The sequence below is a fragment of the Elephantulus edwardii genome, unplaced genomic scaffold, assembly GCF_000299155.1.
Source record: "Elephantulus edwardii isolate Elephantulus edwardi_28Jun2011 unplaced genomic scaffold, EleEdw1.0 scaffold00428, whole genome shotgun sequence".
NCBI lineage: Eukaryota > Metazoa > Chordata > Mammalia > Macroscelidea > Macroscelididae > Elephantulus > Elephantulus edwardii.
The window spans coordinates 544,362-555,747 of NW_006400178.1; the positions used below are offsets into that span (position 1 = coordinate 544,362).

At 37.1% G+C, this 11,386-nt stretch overlaps 1 protein-coding gene across 1 annotated transcript in view; it reads left to right on the forward strand.

The window, feature by feature from the left end:
* Nucleotides 1-11,386, forward strand: part of ZNF711 (zinc finger protein 711) — a 111,637-nt gene that overhangs the window by 88,731 nt on the left and 11,520 nt on the right. Inside the window, exons 3-5 of the mRNA XM_006902554.1 lie at nt 4,393-4,545; nt 5,999-6,136; nt 10,956-11,003. Coding sequence (XP_006902616.1) covers nt 4,393-4,545; nt 5,999-6,136; nt 10,956-11,003 — 339 coding nt within the window. The remainder of the gene's footprint in view (nt 1-4,392; nt 4,546-5,998; nt 6,137-10,955; nt 11,004-11,386) is intronic.

Below are 11,386 nucleotides of genomic sequence, written 5' to 3' on the forward strand. Positions count from 1 at the left end.
GATGGGAAAGTCTGCTGTTAGGGACCTCTCTAAAGTACTCAAGAGCAACGGTGTCTCTTTGGAGACAAAGGTACGCCCAATACAGGCCATGGTCTTTGCAATCACTTGTTATGCATCACAGAGCTAGACAATGACTAGGGAGGACAGAAGGAGATTGACACCCTTGAGCTGTGGTGCTGGAGAAGAGTATTGAATGTACCATGGACTGCCAGGAAAACAAACAGATTCATCCTAGAGAGGGTTAAACATGGCTATTCCTTGGAGGCAAAGATTCTGGGGCTTTGTCTGACATACTTTGGACATGTTGCAAGGAGAGACAGGTCTTTGGAGAGGGACAGCGCAGGAGGGGAAGACCCTCTATGAGGTGGATTGATTCAGTGACTGGGGTAATCGGGATGGGTGTGTCAGAGGCAATGCGATTGGCACAGGATAGAGCATGGTTTAGGGCTGTTGTACATAGGGTCGCTATGAGTCTCAAATCACACGACGGCACATAACAACAACCAAAATTTTAAGTATTTACATAGAACACAGAGCACTTGTGGCCTACTGGTAAGAAGATGTGCTGCCATCCTGAAGGCATGAGGTTCAAATTCACCAGCTGCTTCTCAGGAGGATGGACAGTCTCCTTTCATGTGATTTACTGCTTCTGAAAACCTGCTAGAGGGTCAGTTATGAGTCCTTTTTGACTCAATGACACACAACAACAAGAGTGATAATGGTTGCCTAGTGGTAAGAAGCTGCACTGCAATCCTAATGTCATATGATTCACATCTATCAGCTGCTCCATGGGAGGATGGGCAGTCTCCTCGTGTGTGATTTACTGCCTCTGAAAACATGCTGGAGGGTCAGATTATGGTTCTCTTTTTACTTGATGGCACACAACAAGAAGTGAGAAACTATAAAAGTCTTTTTTTCCACCTTGAGTTTTAATTTTGTGAATAATAGTTTTAATTTAGCTCATCTCAAGATAAATGTTTCATTGATTATGCAAAGGCATTTGACTGTGTGGATCATAACATACTGTGGTTGACTCTGAGAAGAATGGCAATCCCAGAATACTTGATAGTGCTAATATGAAACCTATACTTGGATCAAGAGGCAGTCATCAGAAAAGAGCAAGGAACCACTGCATGGTTCAAAATTGGGAAGGGTGTATGCCAGGGATGTGTCCTGTCTCCATGCCTTTTCAACCTATATGCAGAACAGATCTGTGAGGCTGGACTGTATGAGGAGAAGTGTGGCATCAGGATTGGAGGAAGATTCATCAACAGTCTTCTTTAGGCAGATGACACAACCCTGCTTGCTGAAACTGAGGAGGACCTGAAGTCCTTGCTGAGAGGATCAAAGACTGTAGTAATCAATATGGGTTAAGGCTCAATATCAAGAAGACAACGATTCTCACCACTGGACCAATTGGCAGCATCAGGATGGATGGTGAAGAGATTGAGATTGTTCACAGCTTTAATATGCTTGGCTCCACAGTCAACACTCTAGACACCAACAGGCAGGAAATGAAAAGATATATTTTGATGGGAAAGTCTGCTGTTAGGGACCTCTTCAAAGTGCTGAAGAGCAAGGGTGTTGCTCTGGAGACTAAGGTGCACCTGATAAGGGCCATGGTCTTTGCAATCACTTGCTATACGTCAGAGAATTGGACAGTGACTAAGGAGGATAGAAGGAGAATTGATGCCTTTGAGCTGTGGTGCTGGAGAAGAGTATTGAATATATCATGGACTGCTAAGAAAACGAACAGGTTCATCCTGGAGAGGGTTAAACTGGGCTGTTCCTTGGAGGCAAGGATTCTCAGACTTCATCTGACATACTTTGTACATTTTGCAAGGAGGGACCAGTCCTTGGAGAGGACATCATGCTTGGGTGGGTGGAGGGACAGCGCAGGAGGGGAAGACCCTCTATGAGGTCAATTGAGTCAGTGACTGGGGTAGTCAGGGTCGGTGTGTCAGAGACAGTGAGCTTGGCACAGGACAGAGCAGGGTTTAGGGCTGTTGTACATAGGGTCGCTATGAGTCGCAAGCGACTCGACAGCACATAACAACAACAGAGAAATGTGATCATTGGAAACCATTTAAGTACAATAAATCAATGTGCACGGAATGAAAATATTGTATATTATTAATTTGATGTATTTACAACTTAAGAAATTCATATTTCCCCGTATATATTTGGCTTTTTGTTTATCCTGTGTGTTTATTTTGAAAAATGAGAAAAGTACTTTTTATAAAAAGTCAAATTTACCTCAGCTTTAGTTGCATACTCCATAGGGAGTTGCTTTGCTAAGCCAGAGGCCCTGCTTCTTGGTTCCTCAAACCCACTACCAGCTCTATAGGTAGGAGAAAGATGGATAGTCTCTGCCCTGTGTATTTTACAGCCTCAAGACCCCATTGGAGCTATGAATCTGCCCAGCCTCAACTGCGTTAAGTTTAATTTGAGGTTTTGTTTTTCTTGTATGACCTTACATTACTCACCTTCTCTTTGTGATCTCACTTTTAACATACTCTAAAGAGAAACTATTAAACCAGTAATGTCATATACTTTATCATCACTGTTTTTTCATTTCATTTCATTCTGCCCCATTTTTAAAACATGTATTTTCCCAAGATGCAGTAATAGGATTAGGGCTCTGGTGAAATAAAAAATCATTTTGTCTATATTTATTTGCATCATTTGAGTGTGCTTTATCATCACACTTGACTCATCACTGAGTTAGAACCAACTCTTCAAAATAGACTCTCCAGGAGGTTTTCTAGAGGCTGTAAATCACATGGGATAAAAATGCCCATCTTTCTCTCATGGAACAACTGGTGGATTTGAACTGCCTGCTTTTGAGTTGGCAGTGCACCTCCATACTTACGAGGGGACCAGGTCTCCATCATTCTTCATAGACAATGGCTATTTGAACTTACAGTATGGAATTATTATAATTTAGTAACAAAGTTGAAAAAGCATTGTGTTTATAAAATGTTTCTGTAATTTGTTAGTTTTCCACCATTTTGGCAAAAGAATATTTTTAAAGTTTATCTCAGTTTTGAAGCTAAAGTAGGAAACATTTGGACTTTGATTTATATATGAAATTTTAATGTCACCGTATTTTGTTTTCAGTAGTATTAGAATTGTTTGTTGTGTTGTTTACCATAGAGTCAGAACCAACCCATAGCTGACCTTTAGGTGGATTTTTAGAGGCAGTTAATTGCACAGGAAGAGATTGCCCAATTTTCTCCCGTGGAGCAGCTGGTGGCCTCGAAGTGCATGCTTTTAGGATTGCAGTGCAGCTTCTTACCACTAGGCCACCGGAGCTCCCTTATGAACAGATCTTTTATTTAGACTACATTTAATTTTTTCATTATTTATTTCAATGAAAGTTCACAGAGAGTTTGTGTTTCCGTTCATTCATTGTTGCACTTCTCTCCCTGGCCCCCCGCCCGCCCCCAGTTCACGCTTCTCTTTGAAAAGTAAAAGAAAAATTCCTTTATTGTTATACAATTCCTACCCCCAAGTCCACTCCACTATGCCGCCTTCCTTCTGGACCCCTGTCATGACAATTATACCTAATCATATATCCCTTTTAAACCTTGCTCTCTCCCTCATCTCTTTCAGTGCAGTATACATAATTTATCCCATCTCTCTCAGTCTTCCCCCAACCCTGATGTCAGTCCTGTTTTACAACAGTGGCACTATGCAATATTTCTCCTTTTGTGACTGTACATTTCATATTTATAGGAGCAAACACTGAAGTAAAAAGAATAATAGGCATATAGTATTTTTGGAAAATATATTGTTTTATATATGTTCAGAGGATAAAGTTCATGAATATATTCATTGCATAGTTTGTGTTTAGTATTCATGTGAAACTACATCTTACATTTTAAGACTACCACAAAAAATGAATTTTGAAAATATATTTAAAATGTAATCTCATGTTTCATTAATGTATATGGTTTTTAAATAAAGCATACAGATATTTCACTAAATTTAGAAATATATACATTTTCAAGCATGAAGGTTTTTTTGTTTCAGTTGAAAAAATATGATTTTATTTTTATAACATTTTCTCAAAATTAGGATAATTCTTAATTAAAGCTATAATTATGGCTACTGAATATTTATATATGGATATTCATGAATAACTTTGATTTAAAAAATGTTCTATGGATAAGTTTTATGTAATTGTTAACATGTAGTATATCTGATCTTGTGTACTATTTTCCCCGGTAATGTAACACTTCTAATTGTTGCATAATAGGTCATCAAGTGAAAATAATTACTTACTTAATATATTGGAGGTTAAAACATTTCACCATTCATTTATGCCTGAGAACCCAATGGTAATGGTAAATTTTTAATAACATGCCTTTTCCCCTTTATATTTTACAGTGGATGATGTTGGGGAGAAATTAGAACATATGGGAAACACACCATTAAAAATCAGCAATGATGGTTCACAAGATATTAAAGAAGACGAGTTTGGTTCAGAAGTAATAAAAGTATATATATTTAAAGCCGAAGCTGAAGATGATGTTGAAATAGGTATAAAGACTAATTTATCTCTGTAGTAGTTAAAGGGTAGAATCTGTTCTCATCACTTCCAGGGCACAAGCTGAAATTAGGGGCCCTAGTTGTGCAGTGGATTAAGCACTGAAGTGCTGACGTAGAGAAAGGTCAGTGGTTCAAACCCGCAAGCTTCTCTTTGGGAGAAATAATATGTCAGTTGGCTTCTGTACAGATTTACAACCTTGGAAATAAAAGCAGCAGTCTACTCTGTTCTGCCAGGTTGCTATGAATAGAAATCAACTCTGTTGAAATGGGTCGTCAGAAAGTGTCTTCAAAATGCATGTTTTTTCAATAGATTTCTTTGGAATTTGTATTTAAATATAAAACTTGACTGTAGAATATATTGCTCTGTTAAACCAAAAGTCATGTGTCTGGTAGTTCTAATCCACCAGCAGCAACTCAGGATAAAGATGAGCAGACTCTTTGGTTTACAGCCTTTGAGGAGGGTCGCTGTGAGTTGCAACCAAGTCACTGGCAGTGAGAGATATATATGTGTGTATAATACATAGAGAATCTTAAGTAAGTAATATATTCCAGATTAACACTTCAAAAAACAGAAGAAGGGTCTGGTTTAGAGGATAGACTGAAAATTTTAAAATAGGTAGGTAGGTAGGTAGGTAAGTAGAGTTTGATTTAGAGAGAAAAATAGAGTAGATTAAGAGCACAACTTCTAAAGGGAAACTGCTTGTCTTTTAATCCTAGTTCTGTCATTCTAGTGTGTGACCATGGTTAAGTTACTGAACTGTTTCCACGTCTGTAAAATAGATATAATGATAATGGTTTTATAGGACTGTTATAAGTATTAAATTGGTAAATATATCTAAAAGACATGTTAAAAAATATTAAACACATCCCTTGTCCTCTTTGATTCAAGTCAAATTTGAATCATGGTAGTTCACCTCAGTAGAGATTTTAATGACTGTAATCTTCCACATGTAGATTGCCAGACCTATCTTTTGTGATGCTGCTTAGTGGATTCAGATCCCCAACCTTAACAGTTAGTAAATCCACTGATGTTGAGTCAGTGTGGACTAATAGAGACGCTCCATCAGGTTTCCAAGGCTGTAAATCTTTACAGAAGGTGATTGCCTATCTTTCTCTTGCAGGGTGATGGATAAATTTATATTGTCAACATTTTGGTTCATGGCTTGATATGTTTATTACACATTATACCACCGGTTAATACATTGTAGACCATTTATGCCACACAGGAACCTTAAAAGATATATACAGTATTTGGCATATAAGCGTACTGTGTGTTGGCAGTTGTAATTTCTGAAGGATGACTTAAAAATTTTTAGATTTGATTTATATGTCAGTATTCTTGACACTTTGAAATTTAGTTGGAATACTTTCTCAAGTGAAAAATATTTCTTATATATACTCATTATTTTAGGGAGTTACTCTATGATACGTATCTATTTTTAAGGAGGAACAGAAATTGTCACAGAGAGTGAATACACTAATGGACATTCTGTAGCTGGAGTGCTTGACCAGAGCCAAATGCAACGGGAGAAGATGGTTTACATGGCAGTAAAAGATTCTTCTCAAGAGGAAGATGACATCAGTAAGATCATTAAAACGCACTATAGTGACTTATCAGCAACCGTTATGCATTCTTTAGAAAAATAGCAATAGAAGTTGTTGTTGTGTACCACCAAATTGAAATTGACCCATAGTTGACCCTCTTTTCAGAGGCTGTAATCGCACGGGAGATTGCCCATCCTCCCATGAAACAGCAGGCAGATTTGAACCCTGTGCCTTTGGGATTGCTCCACACATTCTTAATCAGTAGGCCACCAGAACTCCCTATCTTAGAGGTACAAGCATTATTTAGGAACAAAGTTCCATTAAAAATCTGACTCTGCTGTGATTGCATACATATATTGTTGAAATCAGTAAACTACTAGTAGTATGTCAGGTACTGTACTAAGAATGCAAAGATGATCAACATATAATTTATGCCTATAGTGGAGCTCACAAATATGTAACTGTTGAGCTAGGAGAGACTTTTCTCTGAAAAGGGATTTCATGCTTGGAAAGGTGGAGGGTCAGCGAAAGAGAAAAAGATCCCCAACAAGATAGATTGACACAGTGACTACAACAATGGGCTCCTGTGTCTCAGACATGGTGAAATTGGTACAGAACAGGACAGATTTCAGGTCTTTTCTTCATAGTGTTTCCGTGAGTCATACTCAACTTGATGGCACTTAACAACATCCTGTTTTACACTAGTCATGAATAGATATATTTTTTTATAATAGTATTTAAGGCCCAAAACTCATCTCCAAAATGCCTACTACAACCACTATGTTACGGAAAGAAAAAAAGTATCGAAGGTTTTAAGTAATTTCCACATATCATTATAGTATTGAGGAAGTCAAGATTTGAATGCCTATCTAACTCTATAGCTGGTATCCAGTCTAGAAGGTGTGTGAAGTAGTTGGATTCACAACGGTGTGTTTTCTTGTTTTGGTTGAGGCTTGGGTGTGGAATGTTTGCTTGTTTTTTTCTTTTGTTCAAAATTGGGTGTGAGCTGATTGGACTTGGCCTTGCACTGTAAAAGGCAGTTGGTCTGGGGCTGGTATCCATTCTGAGTAGATGAGTGGAACAGTTGGTTTCACAAAGAAGTGCTTTCTTGTTTAGGTTAAGGCTTGGGTGTGGTATTTTTGCTTGGTTTTGTTTTTGTTTTGTTTTGTTCACAGTTCGGTGTTAGCTGACAGGATGTCTCCTGTTAATTGTTTATTGAAAAAGATGGTTATCCGTTTCTGTCTGATATGAGTATGAAAAGATGTGTTGATCAGTTGGATTCCATAATGGTGTGTTTTCTTGTTTTGGTTGAGCTTTGGGTATGGATTATTTGCTTGTTTTTCTGTTTTGTTTGTGAGCTGATTGGATTTGGTCTTGTATTGAAAAAGGCAATGGGTCCCCAATTTGGGGCTGGTATCTAGTCTGAGATATGTGGAACAGTTGGATTGTGATAAAGGTGTGTTTTCTTGTTTTGCTTGTGACTTGGGTGTGGTTGGTTGAGGCTTGGGTGTAGAATAATTACTTGTTTGGATTTTTTGTTTGTTTATTTTGTTCACAATTGGGTGTGAGCTGATTGGATTTGTCCTGGTATTTAAAAAGATAGTTGGAAAAAAAAAAAAAAAGATAGTTGGTTGCCAGTTTGGAGCTGGTATCCAATCTGAGAAGATGTGTGGAGCAGTTGGATTTGACAAAGGTCTGCTTGCTTGTTTTGGTTGGAGCTTGGGTACAGAATGTTTGCTTGTTTTTTTCTTTAGTTCACAATTGGGTGTGAGCTGATTGGATTTGGCCTTGTATTGAAAAAGGCAGTTGTGCCCTTGGTCTGGTTTTAATTGTTTTTGGTCAAACATTCTTGTTAATTAGCATGGGTCTGTCAGTTTGCTTTACAGAGGTAACTTATGGTTGCTAAACACTGTGACTCTGATTTGTAAATGTGATAATGGTTACCCATGGTGGACAGTGTTTGGTGGAGCTCCCAGATTATAACAAGCTTGGAATCAGAAGTGACATCCACTTCTGAAATAACTTGCCTCTGTAAACTCTATGAACTTAGAGAAATGATGATAGTTATAAAACAGGGTTCAGGGCTTTCATTTATAGGGTCACTATGGATCATCTACTACTCGATGACACTTAACAACAACATCTCTACAGCCATTGTTCTTCCTGTGAATCTGCTGTTGACTTATTTTTAGATGCATGCATGAAAGGGTTTGCTAGTTGCTCTTTTACTGAGGGATTGAATATTTTTCCAAGCTTTCCTGCCAGGATCTTTACTTACTATGCTGTTGATGAATTTCAAGTAAATGCTTTTTTGAGGCTGAGTGTCACAGGGTGAATAAAATACCTTAGGTTTCCTTTCCTGATATCCTGTGCTTTCCTTATTATAACAATTCTTTCTTCTTTGCTGAATTTTGCCTCATTATGGGAAGACTATCCTTCACTAAGGCTGTTTTAGTCATCCTTCCTTAGGGAGACATCCTTTTAACAACATCCTGTCTTACACTAGTCATGAATAGATATATTGCTTAGATAGTATTTAATTACCAAAACTCCTAGAAGAATAAGTACCTCCATTCTCTTCCAGTACTTTGTGAATGTGGAGCCTTACCTGTGGTGCACATCAATTTCTACTCTTCAAGTTTCCTTCCTTAGAAGCCGTGGGAAGCGGAATTCCAATTCCATTTAGGAAAGGAGTTGAAAGAAATTTTTATTTGGGCTCAATTTCTTTTTTATTCACTAGTCAGGAAAATGGCACAGTAGAAAGTAGAAGACTTAAGCTTAGACTAAATAAAACCAGAAAACCATGGAACTATGAAAAATTTTAAACCAATGTCTTTCTGAATGATGGAAAGAAGGGAAGCTTAGGAGAAGTGGGATATTCCCTTACCCCAGATTTTTATTCTGTAGTGAATAAATGATCCCTGTGTGTGAATCAAAAGCATACATTAAAGCAATTTTTTTATTTAATAAGCTATACCTAGACATTGTTGTTATGGTGTGATCTTGGGTCAGAACCGACTTACAGTTAGCCCTCCATTGGATTTTCAGATACTGTGTGTGTGTGTGTGTGTGTGTGTGTGTGTGTGTGTACACACACTACACTTGATCTTAGTCAAAAGGCATATATATATATATCTCACAGGAGAAGATGGCCCATCTTTCTCCTTTGTAGAAGCTGGTGGATTCGAACTGCTTATCTTTGTATTGACAACGCAGATTACTACACGGTCACCATAGCTCCCTCATCTAGACATTACTTTTCATAAATGTAGTAAATATATGCCAAGGTTTAAAATTTTCTTTTACCATACTACTAGTTTTTAACCCTCAATAAATTCTCTTGTAAAATCCTGCCCTCTTGAAGGGTACCCAGATATTCCTGAACAATGGCATTCATTATTATTTTGCAATGACAATTCTTTAATGATTTGTTTTGCTCAATTACTAATATTTTACTTTTTATTGCATTTATAGTCTACATTTCAGTTGAAGCATGTGGGATAGCATGGACCATTTAGTATTCTTCCTATGGGTAATAATTGCTGAGTATTAACCTGTTGTCAGACAAACTCCTGGAATACCAACTCTTTATAAACTAGTCTTCCTGGTGGACTATAAAATCAGTCAATACATTGCAAGCACAACAAATTTTCTATAATTGTAAAGCCACAATCATAGGACTAGGAGAGAATAAGCATTTGTTCATTGGCACTAATCTCAGAAAGTGTCTAATACATATTTTTTAAATTAGCCAAATTGAAATCTTGACAGTTGAAAGACTTAAATTGCATAGTTGGGGTTATAAACAAATTATTTCTAAAATTTAGGTTGTGCTGAAATAGCAGATGAAGTTTACATGGAAGTCATTGTAGGGGAAGAGGAAGGAACTTCTCTCCCTGAGACACAGCTTGAGGACTCTGATGTTAATAAAACAGTTGTCCCTGTTGTCTGGGCTGCGACATATGGTAGGACACTGGTATTTTTTCACCCAATAAGTACATGACATACGTATTTGATCAGCCTTTTGTCCATTGGTGGCTAGTGCCACCATGAGTTGGTTCTAAGAAAATGTTTTGCTGGCAATAACAAAATGTTTTACTGTGGACTAATTAATTTGTAAAAAATTCACATGGTTTTCCTACCAATAGCTGATAATATTTAAAAAATCTTTTTTTTTACTGCATTGCATTTTTCAGTAAGGTCTGTTTTAAATTTTTTTTTAATTTTTTTTTATTTTATTATTTTTGTGTGAATGTACCGTCAAATCAGATCTGATTGGTACAGGAGGAGATTGTTCCTCCTTCTCCCGGCATAGCGTCTGGTGGATTCGAACCGTGCACCTCTGGGATTGTAGTTGCAGCTCCTTTCCACTAGGCCACCAGAGCTCCCCAAAATTTTACATAATTAAGTACATATCATAAAAGTTCTTTTTCTAAAGTAGGAGAATTTGAAAACGGGTTCTTCCCTTTTTGGAAAAGCTTATTTCTTGTATTAAAATCAGAGATGATAAAATGCAGTGCTTTTCAAAAGGAATGGAAATCCAGTGTGGCCTTATAAAGTACAAATTGAAGAGAAATTTATCAAGTTATGTATTTTCCTTTTAATTTGTTTTTTTTTCTTTTTTTCTTTTTTCTCTTCTTGTTAATTGATTATATAGTCTGGGCATATACTTTAGTTTGAAAATTTTTTGTTTCAAATGCATTAATTTATTATAACTTGGTTCTTCCAAAGGTTCATTCATTCACCTGTCATTTATTGAACATCTTCAGTGCTGGGGATACACTAGAGAAAGATGTAATCCTCTAATAATCATTATAATCCACATACTAGTTTTTGAATTAGCCTTTTTTTCCTAGGAGATGAAAGAAGAGTTTCACGGAGGTATGAAGATTATCAAACATCAGGTGAGAGACCATTATATATGAATTGTAAATTAAATACCTGATTTTATACTGCTTGATAAATTATGTCTACAGACATTATTTGGGCTCATCCCTGGTCAGGCCTAGTGAAAAGGTTACATAGGTATTTAACCTTTAGTGGAATTGATTACTTTATCCTTGAGCGTGAGACATGTTAATTTGTGCGATATAACTCATTTTAGACTTGCCTCAAAAGGGAGCTCTGGTGGCCTAGTGATTAGGGATTATGCTGCCAGACCAAAGGCGAGTGATTTGAATCTACAGCTACTCCATGAGAAAAATGAGCAGTTTCTTTCCATACAATTTGTAGCCCCTGAAAACACACAAAATGGTCAACTATGAATGGATTCTGACTTGATGATAGT